At 39.6% G+C, this 23,880-nt stretch overlaps 1 protein-coding gene across 1 annotated transcript in view; it reads right to left on the bottom strand.

The window, feature by feature from the left end:
* Window positions 1-23,486, bottom strand: part of adipor2 (adiponectin receptor 2) — a 36,832-nt gene extending 13,346 nt beyond the window's left edge. Inside the window, exons 1-2 of the mRNA XM_037760432.1 lie at window positions 23,326-23,486; window positions 5,128-5,422 (exon numbers count right to left, since the gene is read on the bottom strand). Of these exons, the coding sequence (XP_037616360.1) occupies window positions 5,128-5,214 (87 nt within the window). The 5' untranslated portion in view covers window positions 5,215-5,422; window positions 23,326-23,486. The remainder of the gene's footprint in view (window positions 1-5,127; window positions 5,423-23,325) is intronic.
* Window positions 23,487-23,880: the final 394 nt, after the last annotated feature.

Below are 23,880 nucleotides of genomic sequence, written 5' to 3'. Positions count from 1 at the left end.
ACGACAGCCAAATACGAAGTCCACAAACCAATGGGTGACTACGTCCACTTCTTATATACAGTCTATTGGTATCTGTCCAATGGAAACTAAAAAAGGTAGGATTTATATAACTTTGGGAAACAAGTTTCAACTCAACACAAAAGAAAAAGTACAGTAAAGATTTAGTGTTGTATTAAACACAACAGCGACACAACAACTACAGCTACAGAGTGTCTTTGCAAGACAAAGACAAGAATAACAACAACAGCACAGGGACTTCCAACGCATTTTTTTTCACATAAGCACGAGCTAAGCAGCCAGTCTTGGATGATATACAGACGAGAAAACAAGAGAGGAACGAGGAAATCCCTCGAGACACCGGTCTGCTCAAGATTAAACGAGGCAGTTTTTCTTAAAAGCCCCTACAGACCGCTCTCTCCCTCTGTCTTACACACACATACTTAAAAACATATATCCAGCTCCCCTCAGACTCATTAACCATTCTGTATGTAGACCTGGCTAATGACTTTTGCCTGACTAATGACTCTTCACATGCACACACACCTGAAACACTGTGTGTGTTGTTAGGAATCCTACGCTCTAATTAGTTCTGCTGCTGTCAGCTAGTGGACGATAAGTTTGAGAAGGAAGTGAGGGGACATTCGAAGCGAAACATGGAACTTGAGACTCAACGTAAACAAAGTCACGTGCTGACAGGATGGTACACAGAGGGCTGGATCCAGGAAACAGCTGCCAGCTAACAAGAACCCAGCTGAAACTCTGTGCACCAATGACAGCAGAGGGAAGAGCTCACCCTTGTACACTGTAACCCCTGCACAGCACAGACGGAGACGTTCCACATGTGACTCGCACATGCACAATGCTCCCTTAGGACCATAACAATTTGGAAGGCGCCACGGCCCTCAAAAACAGACAGCATGTTCCAAAACACGGACACATGCTCGACACTAAAAAACAGACTCTGTGCTCAAACTGTTCCCTCTAATCTGCCAATGACCATGAGGAGGGCATGACAAATCTGCATTAGCAACAAAGTAACACAGATTTTTATCAAACAGTTCACAGTTGGAGGGCTTAAACTAAACTAGATCTTCATTTTTTAAAGCCACTTCAAAGTTGTTGTTTTTTCTTGTGTCATAGGAGAATGGGGCTAGGTATCACCTGCAGTGCTGGGAGATTTTAAAAGCCCATAAAACATGTGATTTTAGCTGCTTTGTGAGGGATTTTTGAAGTCTGCTGGTTTATGTAGGGCGTTACCTCACACTACTTATCGACAACTATCCCTTACTGATTTCCTTTATTGCATCTATACAAAGAACAAAGGCTTCAATAGGCTTATTTGCTTTCTTGACAAGAGTTAAAGTCGTTTCACACCAAGTATAGATTTTCGTGCAAAAAATTTGCACGGAAATTTCTAAAAACTGATTTAGAGGTTGTTGTTTTTTTTAAATGCTTGCACACCCCTGCAGAACATTTGTGCGGAGGAAAAAATATTCGGACTTTACCTCGATTTCAGCGGATTTGTGCCTGCGGAAATATATGTTTGACCCCTAGACTTTATGATTTGACAAATAAAATCCTTTGTTCCAACTGATCGCTGTCATTCTGCATAATAATTAGCCATGTACTTCTGTTTGTTGCACGGAAAGTGTGTATTTTCGGAGCACCGGGCGTTTGTTTTTTGGGGTAACGGACTGTCTGACAAATGGTCTTTTATTCAGTCCAATGGGACATTTTTCAGAGTCTTGGTGTATCGTCATAACAATGGGGCCGTCCCCTTCTCAACACCCAATATTGTACGACAAACACTACTACCTTAACAACCAAATAAAGGACAATATATGGCTTGAGATCACCCTGCAGCTGGGATAAGATGAAGATGGTAATGGTAGCTGATATGCACTTGCTAAGGTTATATGTTGGTCACAGAATGGGGAGGGCTAGCCACAACAGCTTTGGTTGGCATTAGCATCACATTTGGTGTCCAAATAGTTTATGTATTGTCTAGGTAATAGCCCCTTAGACATTCTGTGTCTGTGTCCGAGGGTTTAATGCATTACGATAACAAGAAGGCTGGAATAACAGTGTTGACAGGTACAATAAGAGGAAGTGAAACTGGATGTCTGATCCACCTGAGGCTGGGCGTCGATGAATGAAAGCAATTTTAAAAACCTTCAGCACAAAGAGAGGATGTTCACAGGACTCAAAGGTCCAAAATCTCAAGCATTGTTCGCTGGTGTTTGTTCTCTGTTTATCGGTATTTCCCTTGTTTTGTTGTTGGCGGTCGACGTGTGTGTAATAAAATTCCACAGCTGAGTGTACAGTATGTGTTGAGTTTGTTTCATAGTTTGCAGTGCATCTTTACAGATAAGCATCTGTGAAATAACACAGTCTCTGATAAAACTCCTTTAAAAAGGACAGGATATAACATTATTGAGTTTTTTGGCTATCTTTAGAACTCAGCAGGATCTTTTCTCTACTTCCCTGAAAATCTAATTTTCATTAGTTGTATTAGCAGAAACTTTCAATTGAATCTAACTTGCCTACAGCTCACGCCATCTAAAATTCTTCCAAGTCTTAATTACCTAAATTGAATTAAACAAACTGTAGGAGGCCCTCAATTGAACTTCAATGACACTGAAAGTTTTGCACTTATAGATCTCCAACGCAGATAAAAACTTAAAACTATAGAGGCAGCATTATGATACGTTTCAACTGTAATGGTCTGTTTGAAACAATTCTGAGCACACAATTCCTACATCAAATATGTCATACTGAAAGTAGCAGGCTGAGATTGTTGGCAAGTAAACAGCTATTGATTTGAAATTCTTTTCTGTAACTGTGGGGTGTTATCAGGAAGACACGCAAACACCAGAATCTCATGGGGACAAGTTCAAAAAAGGTCTGGAAAACAAATAATGGTTGTGTTTTTAACACTCAAATAAATCATCCCTGTTGCTTTGAAAATAAAATGTATAGATAAAAAACTGCCATCAGATTGGATGGTATGCCTCTCGGTCTCTTATTTTGGCAAACATGAAGTGTGATACGAACCCCAAAGCTATACCGCACACTCACAGACACATTGAGACGCACACTAACACCTACTAATAAATACTGAAAGATTTAAAGGGCGGCCTGCGGGGTGTTAAGACAGCCTGCTCTCGCTGATCGGGTCCCCAGCGTCCTCTAAGGTATCAGTGTTGTGTTACGGCAGGTAAAAAGGGCACACACGAGCAGACACAATACACACACACGAACACTATTGTGTTTCAGCTCAACGGCTGTATGCTGATAGCCTTTCACGCTGAACAACAGGCCGGCAGCTTTGTCCGTATACACACACACAGTCTGAACGGGAGCACAAGTGATGCCTCTGAGGGAGAGTGTCTGGCGCATTTTGTTTGATCAGTTTGATAGGTTGCCTTCACGGGATGCTAATCACACAGATTTTTTGGTAATGTGTTTGCTTTCCTTCCAGGAAGACGTCTGCATATAGACACAACAGGCTTATTTTTAGTGCCTTGCAAACATCCAATATCCACGTCACTTTAGACTTGGAGTGGAACTAACACCAGGCGAAGCCGAGCATCATAATGCACTGTTAATTACTATAGCACAGGATGACTCATCGTCGAGTTTGAAAAGCCTTGAAGGTGGCGAGGGTGTCGATAATAAGTGGAGGTGGCGGAGGTTGAAAAGCTTGGGAAACCGGCTCATGATCACACCGTGCAAAATCAAGTTCCCGCTGGTAAAACCCTGAGAAACTGATTACATAATGCTCTATTGGTGCCCCAGAGCAAGGCACTAAACACACAACTGCTCTGGTTATGGTAGTAGAATACATTTAAAAGTTTGTGTTTGTTTTATCTGCACACTGCAGGTAGACTGAGCTCGTCCTTTCCTCTGTTAATGTGCTCTTTTACTGTATGTACTTGTATATAATCAAGTTTTCATGCATGTTTTCAGGGTAGTCATGAGTATATTATTTCTGCTTCACACTTAATTGCTGTTCTCTGGAAGTGAGATAATGTGCCACTTTATAACTCTTGCGCTATGTTTCACACAATTGCATGTATTTTAATGTCTCAATGCTCAAGGCTCTGAGGATAATTCACCCACCAAAGTCTCGCATGTGGTCCCAAAACCTTCCTGAACCGACTTTCATCCAAATCTGTTCTTAAAGCTAGGGTTGGTAATCTTCTTCAAAAACATTTTTGTTATATTTGTTGAAATTAATTACACCCCGACAGTAATAAATAAATCAAATGCTCTGACAAAAAAAAGAGAAAAATCCAGTATCTGTGGCTGTTGCAGGCCTGTGATAAACCCGAATAATGATAATTTTGGTTTGAGTGGCTTTAGAGGGAGGCCTAAAGGGACGAACTGTCAGTGTTGCCGACTTGGCGACTTTCTCGCTAGATTTAGGGACTTTTGGAGCTAGAGCTGCAAGCTACTTTCATTGGAAAATAAAGATAGTAACACTGGGCTTGGTTTTTCTGCAGGATAATTTTAAAATCTAGTGTACTCTTGCTAGTTTCTTAAGATTACCAACCCTAGCTTTAACTTTAAAACGCTCCTTTTCAAAGTGAGGTCAAATTATCTTCTAATGTTTAATTAACTCTTGTGTTCAATCTGCTTTTTGATCTGCGGAAACATATTAGGTCTTCAAACGGAAACTGGCGTTCAAGCATGGCATGTACACACGCAAAGGCAGCAGACTGTGGTCGAGTGATTAAATCACAATCCTAATTCCGGTTTCAAATGAACATTTGAGAAGCCCAGTGTATGTATGTGTGTGTGTGCGTGCATGTGTATCACATCCAAAAGGGTAAAAGTAAGATCAATTCCCAGTCATGCAACGTGTTAGTTCAGATTTAAATTTGGGGAAAACTCCAGTATACAGTTTATGTTTATGCTTCTGTTATACTGAATGGCTTTGCTGGCTGGCATCAGTTACAGAATATTATACTTCCTTGCTAACAACACTTATTTAATTATTCATGTGAGGGTGTGTGTGTTTTGGTGGTATAGTTTTACTGTGTGACCAGTCAACCCATACCACACCACATGGCCCTGACCAACCAGATGGCAGCCTGTGAGTGCGTTAGTGTGTTGGATACTCACCCCATTGTGCGAGGGGCACTCTGCGGTGCTGAGGTGACTGGTTGGAGAACCTGAGGTGGGCGTGTCCGCTTTCTCCCGGGGACTCATGGGATCTGTAGGCGCATTATCTGTCGTGTGTTCAATGAGGTTTGAAGTTCTGTGTCGCAGCACGAAGGCCGGGCCCTCGGCCCCACTCGTCTCTCCTCCGTCCAGCTTGGAACGCTGGACCGGCCTCCACAGACAGAAGACTTAATGGATGAAGATGACTAAATCCGGATGAGACCAAAACCTCAAGCCTTTGGATCTTCACTCAGGACTTCATGGCAGAAATGAAAGGAAGACAACAGAGAGAAGAAAAGATGGGGAAAGAAAAAAAGTCAGTCTCCATGATTTTGTTTATCCTAAAATTTTAAATTACAGTAATAAAATCCAATCATAACAATACAGAGGAAAGAATCCAGACATTATAAATGTTAAAACACCATCTTTTTACAATATTAAAGTAATAAGATAAATACTTAGTAGCAGTTTCCCAAACATTAAAAAATACAAGCCTATAATATATCCAGTAAATGTCGAGCATGGCTTTAAACCTGAGCAGTTAGACAGTAAAATTTGGGATTACCAAATATATCACAGCCAAAGCATTAAAAAGTCTTCTTATTGGGCCTGATTGCCCCGAATAAAAATATGATAGTGGCGGCATAATCTAGAGGTTAAAGGTCACAAATTCAATCCCTTTAAAAGACAAATTATTCTGCAGGTATATCACTGTCACTCATTCACAGCAGGTCTGCATTAGAGATAAAGATGATGTTGGTTGTTACTTTATCTCTCGTCACTTCAGAAAGTTACCCGTGGCATCAAGGCCTTAAAATACTGGATCTACTAACACTGAAAGCCAATTAGGAGCTGCCAACGTGCTGTCATGGTGAGTTGCTTAGCGACGAGAGGTGTCAAGGACAGGAACAAGAGATTCACACACAGGAAGTAGATGTGTTCCCTTGTTGAGAATTTACAACCCTTTTTTCCTTCATCGTTCTCTAACCACGTCACAGTTTGTCTTCTGCTTTACAGAGAAATGGAACAATATCGCTTCATTTAAAGAGGACCTATTATGCTCATATTCAGGTGCATACTTTTATGTGGGGTTTCTACTAGAACATGTTTACATGCTTTAATGTTCAAAAACGCTTTATTGAGGATTTAAAAGGCTTTATTGGTTGAGCTCCTGCACCCCCCTCCCAAAAAGCCCAATCTGCTGGTCAGCTGGCCCACTCTGTTGTGATTGGTCAACCGAACCAAACTCTTCGGACTCCGCTCCAGCTCTGCTCTAACTAGCTTTGTTTGAGGGTGTGCCAAACTAGCCGCTAGGCAGGTATTATGCAAATGTATTACTTGGTGACATCACCAAGTTACGGAGGAAAAGGCAGGACTTCAAGCAAGGCGTTTCAGGCAGTTCATGAGCAGTGTTTCTGTGGGGGAGAGTAGCTCCCTTTGGCCTGGACTTTGGGCTTTATAACTTTGCAGACCGTTTACAAGCACAAAACACTATAGAACACACTAAAGGAAAGGGGGAAAAGCACAAAAGCATAATAGGACCCCTTTAAAATTCAATTTTGACAAACAGTATTGAAGAGAAAGGTAGGAAATTAGCACCAAAATCCAATCAAGTCAAAATCCAATGATTGCTGCCACTTTTGCGCAGAAGCAGAATCATAATTTTGATGTCATACTCAATTCTAAATAACAGCAAGTAGTACTGCTAAAATGTCAAATAAATTCTGCTATAACTAAAAAAAAGTCTTATCCAGCACCCGTTATATGAATATAACTTTCTGATGTATCAGAAATAGATTGAATGTACAGTTATAACCTCAGACATATATCTTTTTAAAATTGGGAGAAATCTCATAACGGCAAACAGACGTAACAGTGTGCAGGTGTTATTTCTAAACATGTGAGGACCTTAACCACAACCTAAAGTTGGAGATACACATGACCAAAGTCCTTGGTTTGTAAGGTTTACTTTTCTATTCTTGAAGACATTTGGCCTTCATAAGGATAAATACGCTCATGTGTACCTGACCTAGACCCATTTATATCTGCCTGTTTGTACAGCAGCCTGTTTTCAAACACTCCCTCACACCACTGAAGCTGTAATCTACCGTAAATGATGAGAACTGCAGCTGCACATTTATATCAGCATGTCTTACACTGCTGAGATCTGTTTTTCCTCAGTGTCTCAAACACACACGGCGCTCCAGAGAGGCCAAGTCAATGTGAACATGCCCCCAAGCACTGGACCACTTCATTTAAACCATCCCCCTGTGCTACCACAAACATACATTAGGGAATTATACTCAAGGGGGGGGGGAAACAACACAAAGGCATGTACATACACACCTGTGCACGTACTTGTAAACATACACACACAGACTGCTAAATAGATAATTTGTAATAGGCTGATGTAAGCATGTAGGGAGCAGCTGCAATGGTAGAGGACAAGCTTTCATATAACTAAATGCAATATTCTTATCTTACTTAGGATGAAAGCACAAGTGACCTCAAGTGATTGCTTTCACACCTCTTCTACTGTACTGGATCCTATTAAATCATAGAGGTCAGAGTTGAAGGTGACAGAAAGCTGGCTTCTTCACTGCTGCTACAAGCCTGTGTGTGAGCATGCACAAAGCACCACTTTCAAACACCTTTGTTGTTGCATCCAGATTCTGACACCAGGATCGAATCTGTTATTTAAAAAAAGCACTATTTTTGGATGTGAAAAATGCTGGCTTAGTGCGAGTGGAACGTCAAAACAGAGGATACGGTGTGTTTTCATATCTAGACACCCAAGTGTGGACATGGCATTGACTTTGCAGGACAGTTTATGTAAATAATGTACCCACAAATACGGTATAAGGACAATGTATGAAGCTTGGTTTATGCTCGTCGTAGTGAAGTTGGTGCGAGGTGCGCCCGCCAGAAAATTACGTCATCACGGCTTTCGTGTGGTGCGCGAAGGCTCGGCAAGTTGTAGCAGTGATTTGTCGTGCACCTCTGAATGTTTGTAACTACGCGCCATCTGCACGCACTGCGCTTTTCATTCCAACATGGATGCCTTCGAGGGAAGACTGGCCGAGCTGGTTCGCCTGTACAGACATCTCTACAACTGTTCATTGAGACACCACAGGAACAGTCACGTCATTAAATTCTTGGAAAGAAATAGGCAACACACTGTGGAAAGAGGCTTTTTCATGCAGGCTGTGAAAGAATATGAGAGATTGTTTTGTAAAAGCTAAAAAAAAAAAAAAAGGTCTCATAGAAAGAGTGGCGACACGAGGGGAAGCACCGTGAGACGGAAAGTCATTTTCACAAGACAGTAATAATTACAGTACACAAATGCAATGTTTGGCGGTACGCACGTCGGTGTTTAGTGTTTACTGCTGTTGCCAGGCAGCCTACTTTCATTTTCTCGTTGACTTCCACAGAATATTTTGTTTGTATGCCTCCTGACTTTTCGGAGCATATTGCAACAATCAACGCGCTGAGCATAAACGCCTCTGTGCATCCTTCTAGGGCACGCGCCATCTACGAAGACCTGTGCCACGGCGTCTCGCTAGAGTATAAAGAAAGCATAAGAGCCTAACCTATATTATCCCTACAACTATTCTATAATGATACTTAAAACGGACACGCGCATGATTGGCGTACTGTGGGATCCCTGTCTTACACCTTTTAATAGCATTCACATACTGACAAAGTCCACAGAGTCAGATACAAGCACAGCAGTTTTAACAGCTATTGACCTATTAATCAGGGAAAATACCTACATACATGTAGTTTTGCATAAATAGGTTATATACATGGCCTTAAATACAGATCAATAAGATCACTTCCTGAACAGATTTCACCATCAGTGGATGGATTTTTTAGTAGCCTAGTTTAGCTTTTCAAATCATGATATAGTCACATATCTGCTATCATAAAATCCTGTGGTTGTTTCGTTCAAGTGGTCTCGGTTCGGTTGTTTGGTCCGCACCAAGGTTCGATTGACAGCTTTTACACCAGCCCAAACTAACCGATCGTAAACTAACCAGGCAAACGGATCGGAGTTTGTTTTAACTGAGCCAAACAGGTTAGGTGTGAAAGCACCCTTAAAAGTAAGAATAACTACTACTGACATTAGCCTATGTACGAGAATGAGGTAAAATTGTTTACGTATTAGTGAACTTATTAGTTTGTTTATCTATTAGAGGTACAATTTAAAAAATACTCAAATGTAAAAGTGAAAACATTAATTTCTGTTGAATTCTAATAGATAGATACTAAACAATGGGAGCAGCTTTTACAGAAAATATGTGTGTGTTGTATGTGAGTGCATTTACAGGATATGAGGATTTTCCAGTGACTGATGTGTGGTATTCTAGAGAAGAAACGTCAAACCACAGCAGGTGGTGAAAGAACGTTGAATTGCTAAAAAAAAAAAGGAGAAGAGAAGGGTAAAGAGACAAATACTAGACTAGACAAGATTACACAACAAAAGGACAGAAGAAAATCGTTAAAAGAGCCATAGGAAAAATACAGAATTTTCCGTAACCCAATGACATCGACCAACAGACAGAAGCACTATTGTACGCTGCGAAGATGATAAAGAAGACTATTTGAGCTGAACTGAGATGACTGGCCTGTGGGCATGTTCCCTAATCGAAATCAAACTCTTCTACACTCAGAGATTGTCCGATAAATCTCTTCCCTGTTCCTCCCTCCTCTTTCTCCCCGATCGACTATTTTTGAAAATTACATTGACGCTCTTTTTGAGTAACTGCACCCTCATTTTCTGCCATGATGAAAAGTGAGATTTCATGCTGGGTCCTTATTAACTAGGGAATAAGAGGAATAAGCTACTTTTGAAGATTTTTTTGTAGCTGTAGTCGATTCCGAAGATAACAGTCTCGTGGCCTGATTGCCACACAAGAACAAACAGCTCTCCAGACAATTGAAATAGCTGAGATGTTTTGTTCTGTGTGGGTCTGATAAGAGTCTGGAAGCAGTAGAAGACGAAAAAAAAACATTAAAGAGACTTGCGTAGACGACCACACTTTGTATCTGAACACACATACACACACAGAGAGAGTATTGCCAGTTTCCTACAGTTTCCATAACTACTTCATCATGTATGTTTTGGGTTTTTTATGTCTTTGCCATTTCTAACTTTGAGATTGTTCACACACAGAAGTGCAGACTTAAGCATCAAAACACGTTGTACAAATCTAGTCCACTACACCATGCTTTATTCACCTCACAAAATGTTTTCAGCTATTTTGCCTTCATCCAGGTGTGTCTTCCTGTTTCCTGTCATGTGACTAATGGATCACCATACGAAGTAAACAAAACATTATGATCACCTTTTTAAAATACTTATTATAAATTACCATATTTATGCCTTGTGGATACAGCAATGTACAAGAGAAACATAAATGGCCATGAATACAAAACATACAATATTACAACCATCTTTTAAGAATATTCATTAGTAATCTTTCATCTTGACCCATCAACAGGTAAAAAGGTTGAATATCCATGTTTTAAAAATAAGCTCTTTCAGCCTAATTTTTCAAAACATAGTATACTCAAATCTCTTTCATCTCTTATTATTTGTGGATAATCCAGACTAATATCAAAGTCAATCTATGTGTCCTTAACCATATATAAGAAGTGTTTTGTGGACTGCTGTTTTGAAGCCTCGAGTTTTGAATTTTGGCCATCTTTCATGAACTGAAAACACACTGTGAAAGAGTTAACGTTGTAAGACGAAAACACGGACAACTCCCAGACCGGACAATGCCGTGGTAGCAACCTTTCAATCGCGAGGTAGCCACGTTTTAAAGCATACCCTGCTTTATGGTCTATTTGACTCTAAATGGGACCATCATTAACTAAATGAACATCATGCTGTATTGAAGAAGACTTGAAACTAGCGATTGAGACCATAAACTCATGTTTACAACGTTTATTGAGGTACGAAATCAAGTGAGAAGTAGGGTCATTTTCTCATGGATTTCTATACAATCTGACTTCTTTTTGCAATCAGAGGAGTCGCCCCCTGCTGGCTGCTAGAAAGAATGCAAGGTTAAGGCATTTCTACATTGGCTTTACTTTTCAGAAGCGGAGGCTGCCGCCTCGCCTTAACACATCCCCCCTTTAATCAACGCAATAGATTGTATTTACGGAAACTAAAAACGACCTCAGACACCACCCTGATGGAGGTAAGATAGCCAAAAACATGTGGTGAGGTACTTAAAGCAGTGTGCAGAGCAGAGTGTACTGTCAAAGAGTTGTTCTGTGTCTTTCCATCATTGTCAGTGCTCTTCTATAGTCATATAATTTACAAGGGGGAGTCAAAAACATAAAACACACACACACATACTCATTGACACTGCCTTTAAGAACCAACTCCAGAGTAGCAGAGCAGACAAAACAGACTGACCCCATACTGAGATAAAAAAGACTCACCATGATTGAACATAAGATACAGAGGAAAAAACTGATTCACACACCCAAACCAAATGGGGCTTCCCAGGGTCCGAGCCAAATCAAAATGTTGAAGTTTCAGTTCTGAGGGAGCGAGCAGCTGACACAGAATTATCTGTCGACAACAGGATGCTAAATGACTCATCAAGATGTTCCGTGCGGTGTAGCCGTATGATAACAGTTTTCTTGGCTCCTGAAAGCCTTGTGGATGTCGTATCTACACCCTGATTTTTTCCCTATTAAAGTCGCTGTATGAGGTTCAATTATTTTTCACGCTTCAAACCTCCATGAAACAAACCAATCACGCAGACAAGATTACCATCTACTGTTTTTCTGCAAGTTATTAGCAACTATAAAACGACCACCAGAGTGACACTTTAACCCCAGAAAATAAATAGACATAAAGGTTAAAAATAGTAGAGCAGCCTAAGAGAAGCAGGCTCGTGACCTGCTGGGTTAACCTGGGTCAAGAAAGGGATTCACCAATAATCTCTTTACTGGTGTGCCCTCAGGCAACACTTCCCTAATGAAACTGCCCAGTAGCCATTGCTTTTCAACCATTACCCAAATAAATAACACCGACCAAGCAATCAAGGTTGTGTGCTGTCAGCAATATAAAAATACTCTTTCAGTCCACTTTACTGAGTTCCTCTTTTAATTTTTAACATTTGCTCTGAGGCTACAACAGCAATGGCATCAATAATCATTACTGCCCTTTAACCACAGATTCTATTGAGCTTTTAATATTGATGCTATTGATCTGACCCACAGGTCGATACCAGCAATACTGTGAGTGTGAGTGTGTGTAACACAGCTGACAAAACAGGCTGTGATGGCATGTTGTGAATTGGCAATTTTAACACCTTAGCGATTTTATCATGACGCGAGGGAGCATTTTGATCATTAAATATTGACGTCAATGGTGTGACCTTTGATCAATCAACAAAGTCTCTGACCACAAGGCCACTCTGCTCCAAGTCACTGTTATATCTGCAGATTCTTATTGAGTCCTGTCATGCGTGTCGCAATGCTTATCAATGAACTGCAGTGAAATGTATAATTACACTCAGATCATCTTTAATCATCTTTCAATCATCCTGTGACCGTTTATCTAGCGACACCATCACGTCTAGATGTCAGCTCGTACAACACTTCACTACATGATAGGATACATCTGTAACTAATGACCGAATGTATTTCAACCCTAAACTGCACTTTGAGATGAATAGTAACTACACATATGATAACATGCTAGGATTAGCATGCTAACAGTCTACACACAAGGTCATTTATTCATGCGCATTATTCTACACAGGCATGAGCATGTGCCGCAGCATTCCCTCATGCTCATTGTCACCATCTTTCTATTTGTCTCTCTCTCACACACACACTCACACTCACACACACACACAAGCAGAAGACAGCTGACTTCACTCCAAAGCAGTGTGGAGTCAGTCATTGTCACTGTGGAGCCGTGAAGTGGTGGCTCCGAAAATCAATCCTGGCAACCGACAGACAAACCCAACAGGAACTCAGATGAATAGAGACAAAAAAAGAGACGAGAGGAGAGAAAGAAAATAAGAGCGACTGAAAACCGAAAAGAAATGTCAATGGGAATTGATTTGTTCTCTTGTTTTTTTTCCTCCCCAAGGGAAAGCGTGAGTGAAGCTGGGTAGTAGTTGTAAAAAGTGGAAGTGGAATGAAAAAGAAGCAGAAGTGCCCATTTTTGCTCCGTATACTGTGGACTGGGGACCCACATAAGCGCCCATCTGTCATGGCTGTGACCGCTTGTACTATAAAAATCCCACGTATATGACTTTCTATATAAATTATGTGTACTAGAGAAGGCGTGGGCTTCGGCAGGTGACCTAAATGATGGTGAAAGCTGCCTAAAAAATAGGCATTTGGGAGAGAAAACATGCTTTATGAGGAAGTTCACTGCAGACAAAGCAGTGGATAGAAGTGGGTGAAAGCATTACTTCCGCTAACTAAAGGAGAAAGAAGGTAAGAGGCAAGAAAAAGAAGGAATGACAAAATATATGACTCACTAAACCTGCTCTGCAGCATCGTCTGGTTGTCAGACATACGACTACGCGTGCGTGCAGCATGAGTGGGTGGGCCTTTGTGTAATGACACATCAAGCTGTACAGTAGGTCATACACTATTTGAAGGGAGGCAGCTTCACTTTCATTCAGCAGAGAACTAATGTAGGACAAAGGTCAAACAGCATCCTATAGTACAAGTGCTGTGTAACTGTTTTACAACCATCTACTATTCACTCGCTGGAGGATTTTAACAACCGTGTTTTAGCATTTCTGATTTAATTTTAAGCAGGTAAACAATGCTACAAAGTGGACATTTTTTTTACTCTGACTCTTAATCAGCTGTCTATTATTGTTTGGAGCAAAGAGCCTTCTGCAAACTAGATTCCCTTATGAACTTGTCTGATAGACCCACATACAAGATTTGGTGAAAATAATTTATAAAAATAATCTTTTGGAATTATAACAGAGAATGAAATCACTCTCCCTCTGTGTGTGTTGTAATCCGAGCTTCTCCATGCTTTGTTGACATAGCCGGGCCGGCCGCTAAGGTTGGGGCAATTGGACGAATATATTTGCGACTGGCTGAGTACATTGCCGGTTGTTTTTTGGGGGGCGATATTTGTAATTTTATTCTGCTTATTTAATGGTCTTCCCCTGAAGAACGAGAGCCGCTCAGCCGCTGCTCAGCGGGCAGCGAGAGACAGACAAAATCATGCAGAGCCGGCATATTTTTTCACATCTAAACCTGTGAAATTAGGGTTTATTTCAAGTTTGAGCCAAGTGTGTTTTATGATGCCCCGCTACTAGAACAGTTGATCGTCCAGCTGAATCCACGGCAGCAGAGGAGTGAAGTGCGCACTACAGTTGCGCAGGAAAGGCCATCAAGTTAAAACAATACCTTTAAACTTAACTTTCAACTTTCAAATACACACTGTTGGCTGCAACAGGAGTCTCTTTAGAGAGATCTAGCATTTAATTGGTCAAACCTACTCCTCTTACATTTTCTATTTTTAGGCTGAAGGTATATTTACCCCTTGAGCGCACATTTACAGTAGCCACACTGCTTGAGATTTAACTAAAAATGCTAAAATAAAACATTTGAAACACAATATAGTAGTGTTGTAAAAAATATTCAGTATCGAAACAGAATATTTGAACCGGTTTCAATCCTCGTTTTCCACAGTATCGATACACAAGTGCTAGCTGCGCTTTCTGCTCTCTCTTCTCTCTGATACACCGCTGTTTATCTTTTAATACAAATCTAAAATTTGATGCCCCCAATGTTATGTCAATTTTTTCCCCGTGGTATTGAAAATTGATATTTTTCATGGTATTGTATCCAAGTTGCCTTAGTTATTCCCTACAACGTGCACTCACTCTCTGAGTCACTTTGACAGATATGGCCTGTGGCCTGTCACATGCTGTGGCATTACTCTGTCTCTCTCTATCACACACAGAGTCAACCAACACTGTGTCACACGGGGAAGAAGTGCATACATTCCTCTCCCTTTTCCTGTCACACAAACAGCATTTGCACTTTATACGGTTACATTTTAAATCAGAATGACCTAGGACGAACCATAACAACAAGGATAATAATATTGAGATAATAACAGACCATCAACAAAAATCAACACAACATTGTTTTCACATTGTCTTCTGATGCATTTGAAAAATAGCAATTATAGCCGCTTTAAAGTCAGTCAATGTGTATTAAATTTGTCTTTTTAATCAATCTGAATGAATGCATGTTACCCATTGTTCCTTAAACAATGAGGCGATGCCATCAAAAACAGGAACCCTACATACTTGGGCATGACAATGAGCTTTTCCATGACATCCCACCTGGTTTTTCAGGTCAGACTGACACCCGCACCAGTCAACAGGAGGAAGACAAAACAGGAGACACGGGCCTATCAGTCTAAAATCAGTCAAAACAGGTTTACTCTGATCTGTATCTTTTCTTTACTCATCACAGTTTTTACCGAGCAACAGTTTTCACAACCTGATAGTCAGCTAAAAGACAACACTATAGGTTTATGTAGCAGCATCTCACATGTTTACTGTAATTTTAACCAGACGTCACTGTGTAATTTAAAGAAGCCACGTTGACTGGCTTGAATAATGCACAGTCAACAGATGCTTAGACATCAGACAGGGAGCACAATCTATTTTTTATTGTTAACGTCGGTCCAAAAGCCACAAATACATAAGATAACGACTTCCTGTGACAACACGTTTTGCACATTGCCCTCTAAATAAAACGCTGACGTTTTCACTATCTGATAATATCAGTAACAGTCAAACATTAAGATCTATACCTTGTAAAAGTCAGGGTGAGCGTGGGATGGTATAGTAGTTGGGTGTGTGTAGGAGGATTTTAATCAATGTAGGAATTTGTCAGTGTTAGTGAAGAAGACACTTCTTGTTAAATTGTCAATTGCTTTTTAAGCCCCTGATCTTCCTTACTCAAGTAGAAGGCAAAGGAGTATTGACGTCAATATCTTTGTTTTTCTTCGTCCCAGTGGTTTTGTTCCTACAAAGCAATTACACCACTACATCGTCAGCCTCCCATCTGAAATGGCCTGAAACATTTTTATCTTGCGGAGAGAGAATAATTAAAATCACAAGTTTAATTTAGTACTAAATGCTTACTATCAAATTTGGTGACCTTAACTGAAAAACAAGACCGTCTGGCTGGTATATTGGTTCTATTTTGTTAACTAAAGTGGCCTGCTATCCGTTAACTCTTCATTTGGTGGTGTAGTTCACATTACAGTGCTTTATACTGTGTGTGTTCCTATAGACGGGAGGTGGTGAATAGGCCTCCCTTTGTATTTGGGGCAGCTTTACAATGATTTAAACCTGCTGTTGGAGACCACATGACTGCTTTTACTGTTCATTGGGACTATGTAATCACACTAAGACCTGTACTTAAACACAACCACACGTGTACACACCCACCCTACCATGATTTTACTGAAGACACACCTTTGATTCTCTGTCTCAATGCAGCTATACCTGAAAGCTAGTCAACGCAAATAATTTTGCTTTGCCTTCTTACAGCTGCACATGGGTGGGGTTTGCTTCATAACAAAAAATGAATGATGGGAGACGTCAGACTATTTGCAGGCAAGTTTAGTATGTTTTTCCATATCAAAACACTATAGTTGCTATTTTTTAACCCACATTAACCACCTGACAAACTAAAGATTTATTAGGATTTTATAACAATAAGACGTCATATCTGGGTTGCCTGTGTAAGTGTGTGTCCCCTGGTTACCTCTCAGTCCTGGTACAACAGTGAGTTACTGATGCGGCTGCCAGCAGTCTTATGATGGAGACATATACAAAGAGAGCCAGTGTGTGAGGTGAACCAAACACACACACACACACACACACACACACACACCATTGTCCTCACATTATACAAAAACGGGCAGCTACGTAGCACAGATACTACCAACTTTGTATACACACGACACACGCTTGACAGATATGGTGGTAAGGTGGAAGTATTTTACCATAAAAATATTGTATTAATATTCCATAACTATGTAACAGGATAAAACTACATTTCCTCACAGCAAGATATTCCTAAAATATCACTAATTTCATCAGAAGACAAGAGAAAAATGCCATTACAGACTACACGCACATGCACAAGCATTGGTCACATGTTGGGTGACATTCAGGTGTCCTTCCCCAGAGGAGAAAGGCCAATTCAGCATAGTCACAATGGTTTGGTTTGATATGAAACAAACTCACAACCTGCGTCGCACACATTTTAAACAGCGCTCTGTCAAACACTCTGCCAAACTCTAACCAAACATCCATACAAACAGTTTAGCAGGCCATCTATACCTCACAAATTGTTAACACCTTTTTTTTTTTTATCAAATTGTACTGAAAAAATGTGTAAATCTTCCTGAACCTCTACTATACAATGCCTAAACTACTATACTAAATCTGGTTCAATCCTGCCCAAATTACCACCAAAACAGTATTCAAAGACACTGCTTTTTGTCTGTAAACGGTTACTGAACCACCAAGCATCTGAACTCAGAGCAGACACAGACCACAACAAGGTCAGTACGCTGCTGGCTCTGCTGGTGAACACAGTGCAACCACATGCAGCGGATTTCAAGCCCTGGGTGGTAATCCAAAGGTGGGTCACACAAAGATAAAAATAGGTCCCCTAAATGTTCCGATCCTGGGGAACCTAAAACTACTGACTATATTTAGATATCAATGCCTTCTGTCTGAATAAAGGCTGAAAAAACAGAGAAGGGTTAGAATCGTAGAATATTTTGTTATCTAACTCTATGATTCAGCTTTTGGCCGAGGTCAACAAACTCGTTTCGCTCAGATAACTGTCAAATTCTGTTTACAAACAAACATTTATAAACCAACATGTATGCGCAAAAGCTGCTGGGGCTAGCACACACATTAACATATTCTATCTGTTAATGCTGTTTACACTGAGAAGTGTTTAGGGCGTAAGATGCTTACTGTGCCTATGGACAAAGTAATTAACTAGTGCCAGGCTTATTTGGCTGTGAGTGTTGTTGTGTGTGTACATTTTCACTTAAGCAGCAACATAAACCATTTAACAGAAAGGCACATTTTGTCCACACGCAGCCCTGTTTTGAGTTGTGAGGGAAGGAAATAAAGCTCAGACAGAAATGAGAGGAGTAATATAAAAGAAAGAAAGAGGCAGCTACTGTCTTATGATCAATCAATTTTGCACTGACAGTTCTCTACTATTCTTAGAAGCTATGTTTAGCTGCTCTTCTGCCTGGCACACTGTCAAAGACTGACTTCATTATACATTAAATTCTCCAGAGAGTTGTACTTCCAGTAGAAAAACATGACGTATTTCTCAACAACCATGTCTAGCAGCAGGGTGAGATTGACTCGGTGCACACATTAGCTCACGCAATGGAGGTTCTGAATTCATTAGTATTTGTATAATTGCAAATCGATATCTTCCAACAGGAAATTACTGCAAATTTCCTGGTTAGATGAATCTGAAGGCCATCTCAGATAAATGAACTCCATGTGGTGAACTTACTGTGGTACTCTGGGTACTGTGCTTTGTGCACAACTGGATTTTTCTATGGAACCAGTGTCGGTAAGTTGCATAGGAGCAAACCTGCACTGGTAAATAATGACACTGTGAAACCCCAAAAGGTCAAACAGCGCACTGATTAAAAATGCAAAACGGGTTTCAACACAAATACCGCTCCTATGAAATATCCATGGGCTAATCTCATGCTAGGGGAGGGCTGGGAGTTGTTTTGTACATATAAAATTTGGGTTGAAGACAAATAGGCTATCAGCCACCCAGCCCATGAAATATTTATGAGATGACCTCATGCTTTGTGGCAAACCGAACATTCAGAAGAACACTGAAATGGGATGGGCACACATGCAGTAGTACATGTGCATTCAGTACAACTAAAAATAAATGTTAAGCCGTAAGGCTGGGATGATTCACCTATCTCCCGATTGGATACTATCACAATATTTTTAAGTAATGCGATTCGATATTACAATTTATTGCAATTTTTGTTAACTTTTTTTAACACTACACAATGGGAAAAAGTTGCATCAGCTCTGTTCTCTTTATACATCCATGGTCAACTCCATCAGGGCCGTTTGAATGCATTTAACGTAAATGTCAGTATATGGGTGCTCTACAGTTGTAGTGTCAGCTGATTTGACCGGCTGATGCTAGTGACGGCTGGCTTGACTGCATGTTACAATATGATAACGTTTCCTGTCCATGACAGAGTTAGCATGCAGCTTAAGTCATGATGTCTATCTCTGCTTTTCCTGGCGATGTGTGAAACCAAAAGTGTTTCCATACTTTATTGGATGTGTAGTGTTTACCACTTTGGATTTAAAATTTGAGGGTGCAGATTGTATCCAAGCGGACCCTCCGCTGTTTTCTACTTTTTCATTTCGGCTCACTGCGGCCGGCTGCAGTTTGTTTTGGTTAACGGATACGGAACGGATATGAAGATACGTTACTCAGACTACAACGATAAAAGCGGTAACTTTGTTCTACCTCTGCATAGACATAAATGAAGCAAATACATCGATTCCGGCATTTCAAAAATGATTTCAAAATCGTAAAAAAAAATAATAGTGATACATTGGCGAATCGATTTTTCCCCCCACCCCTGTTAAGTAGGAAAAAGAGAATTTAACACTCTATAGTCAGTCAGCAGTCCAGAGGATTTTGACTATAGCTGCTGAGTGTGAGAATATTGCAGAAAGCATCATACCAATATGGTAAAATAGTGAATATTGGCTGGTAAATGATGAAAATGGTACCTTCTTCTTTTGTTGTCAATAATGAAAACACTATGGTTTACTGTATGAAATAGGCTATGTGTTAAGTCCCCCACAGACTTACATAAACCAGACTTCCAGTTAACAACAGGAAATCAGCTTATACTGTCTTACATAAGAACATAATTTGTTTATGAAATTATTACTGCATAGTCCAAAGAGTAGGTTCTATAGAAACGATATTGTCTTGATCTGAAAAGTCATGTTACAAAACCACTGCATGTTGCTGCTTTTTCTGATTTCACTAGACATCAAAATAAAAAAAAGCAAGAAAATGCAGAAAATGCACTTAGAAAGAAGTTGCACCAAAGTGAAGCTAGATGTTTTGAATAGATAATTCTTACGACACCTTCTCACACAAAAATATATCTTATACTGTATATGTTCTTAATGTATATGTTCTTACTTTGCCTTTGTACAAAGTATTTCCTTTTATAATTGTAATGTAAATGTAATATAACTTAGTATTTTAATGGAGCTTCCCAGCAAAAAGTATTTCACACGATTGTACCTGTATAACTGGCGTGACAATAAACATATTGAATCTTGAATACAAAAAAAAGCAAGAAGCTAGATACCAAAACATGCACTTGGAAAGAAAATGCACCAAGTGATTAAATGAATAAGCATTTCCAGCTTGCATCTTGTTGTTAATAAGATAATAAAAAGGCACAAAAAAATAGCAGCAAATTGAGACATACTAAGTAATGCTGTAAACTCAGACACACACAGAGTACAGAGGAGTCAACACTGGCGAAGACAAAGAAACTCCAAACTCCAGCCAGACTTATACTGTCTTACATATGAACATAATTTGTTTATGAAATTATGACTGCACAGTCCAAAGAGTAGGTTCTATAGAAACGATATTATCTTGATCTGAACAGTCATGTTACAAAACCACTGCATGTGGCTGCTTTTTTTTATGTCACAAGACATCAAAATACAAAAAAAAAGCAAGAAGCTAGACACCAAAACATGCACTTAGAAAGAAGATGCACCAAGTGATTAAATGAATAAGCATTTCCAGCTTGCATCTTGTTGTTAATAAGATAATGAAGGCACAAAAAAATAGCAGCAAATTGAGACATACTAAGTAATGCTGTAAACTCAGACACACAGAGTACAGAGGAGTCAACACTGGCGAAGACAAAGAAACTCCAAACTCCAGCCAGACTTATACTGTCTTACATATGAACATAATTTGTTTATGAAATTATGACTGCACAGTCCAAAGAGTAAGTTCTATAGAAACGATATTGTCTTGATCTGAAAAGTCATGTTACAAAACCACTGCATGTGGCTGCTTTTTTTTATGTCACAAGACATCAAAATACAAAAAAAAGCAAGAAGCTAGACACCAAAACATGCACTTAGAAAGAAGATGCACCAAGTGATTAAATGAATAAGCATTTCCAGCTTGCATCTTGTTGTTAATAAGATAATAAAAAGGCACAAAAAAATAGCAGCAAATTGAGACATACTAAGTAATGCTGTAAACTCAGACACACACAGAGTACAGAGGAGTCAACACTGGCGAAGACAAAGAAACTCCAAACTCCAGCCAGACTTATACTGTCTTACATATGAACATAATTTGTTTATGAAATTATGACTGCACAGTCCAAAGAGTAGGTTCTATAGAAACGATATTATCTTGATCTGAACAGTCATGTTACAAAACCACTGCATGTGGCTGCTTTTTTTTATGTCACAAGACATCAAAATACAAAAAAAAAGCAAGAAGCTAGACACCAAAACATGCACTTAGAAAGAAGATGCACCAAGTGATTAAATGAATAAGCATTTCCAGCTTGCATCTTGTTGTTAATAAGATAATGAAGGCACAAAAAAATAGCAGCAAATTGAGACATACTAAGTAATGCTGTAAACTCAGACACACAGAGTACAGAGGAGTCAACACTGGCGAAGACAAAGAAACTCCAAACTCCAGCCAGACTTATACTGTCTTACATATGAACATAATTTGTTTATGAAATTATGACTGCACAGTCCAAAGAGTAAGTTCTATAGAAACGATATTGTCTTGATCTGAAAAGTCATGTTACAAAACCACTGCATGTGGCTGCTTTTTTTTATGTCACAAGACATCAAAATACAAAAAAAAGCAAGAAGCTAGACACCAAAACATGCACTTAGAAAGAAGATGCACCAAGTGATTAAATGAATAAGCATTTCCAGCTTGCATCTTGTTGTTAATAAGATAATAAAAAGGCACAAAAAAATAGCAGCAAATTGAGACATACTAAGCAATGCTGTAAACTCAGACACACACAGAGTACAGAGGAGGCAACACTGGCGAAGACAAAGAAACTCCAAACTCCAGCCAGACTTATACTGTCTTACATATGAACATAATTTGTTTATGAAATTATGACTGCACAGTCCAAAGAGTAGGTTCTATAGAAACGATATTGTCTTGATCTGAACAGTCATGTTACAAAACCACTGCATGTGGCTGCTTTTTTTATGTCACAAGACATCAAAATACAAAAAAAAGCAAGAAGCTAGACACCAAAACATGCACTTAGAAAGAAGATGCACCAAGTGATTAAATGAATAAGCATTTCCAGCTTCATCTTCTTGTTAATAAGATAATACAGGCACAAAAAAATAGCAGCAAATGGAGACATACTAGCCAATGCTGTAAACTCAGACACACACAGAGTACAGAGGAGGCAACACTGGCGAAGACAAAGAAACTCCAGCCAGACTACCTTCTTGTTGAAAGCCACATTTCCTACTTGATGAGCGTTTTTACATGTTTAACCTCAACCTTTTGCACAAAATATTCCACCTTTACATTCACCCCAAACTGGTGTTGTCAAAGGTGAAATAAGCAGCAGACTGCAGCCTCCCTCAGACAGGCTCTGATGGTGATGGGTTTGTTTACACCATAGCTAGCTCGCAGGCTAGTCAAGCTAACTGTCTGCCACATCCCCAAAATAAAGCCACATAACTATTTAACAGAGCTTTGGTTTAATTTGACAGCTTACCACGTCGAACTATGTGCATTTAAACACACCAAACACTGCCTCCATGTGAGAGATAACGCCTCGTAAAGAGAGAGCAGAGCAGTGCTTTTGTTGCTGGCTAGCAGATTATTCTCCTCTCTTGTTGTGACAGCCAGAATTAGCTGGATAGCCAAAGCTGCTAGCTGGCAGGTTGCTATTAGAGACGGTTCGTTAAACTAGTCTGAAACAAGCTGGAACAACATTAATAACAACCTATAGTGATTAGTATGAGTTGTAGTATTCACCTGGTGCTGGTGTGTGTAGATTGACCGTCCTCTGAGGTGTTGTAACTCAGTTGATAGAGTTGTAGTCGCAGCTCTGCTCCTCTGGTTACTCTGACTGTCGCTAGACTGAACTGGACTCAGCGACGACGTAGGGAGGCTATTCAATGCGTGACGTCGGTCGCATGAGGGACAGATAGCCAATCAGAGCGCTCAACCGAAAACACATGACACTCCAGACATTGAGTAACGTTGTTGTAGTTTTTTTGGCAAATTCTGTGATAGAAAAGTGTGTACAATTTAAGTTTTAAACTGCAGACCCCATATTACATATAATTCACAACTTATACTTTATTTATTTTTATTTATTTATTTATTTATTATTATTATTATTATTATTATTATTATTATTATTATTATTTATTTATTTATTTTTAATTTACTTATCTTTTTGTGTTTTTGGTCCCTTCCTTTTTCCTTTTTTTGTATATGTTTCATTTATATATAGATAGATAGATAGATATATGCTAGAGTTTCTCTTCGTTATCTTGTGTCGCTTGTGTTCATTTTTTTTTCTAT

This window comes from Sebastes umbrosus, chromosome 23 (genome assembly GCF_015220745.1).
Source record: "Sebastes umbrosus isolate fSebUmb1 chromosome 23, fSebUmb1.pri, whole genome shotgun sequence".
Taxonomy (NCBI): Eukaryota; Metazoa; Chordata; class Actinopteri; order Perciformes; family Sebastidae; genus Sebastes; species Sebastes umbrosus.
Note: the sequence above shows the minus strand (reverse complement) of the source record. Positions and strands in the feature narration are given on the sequence as shown.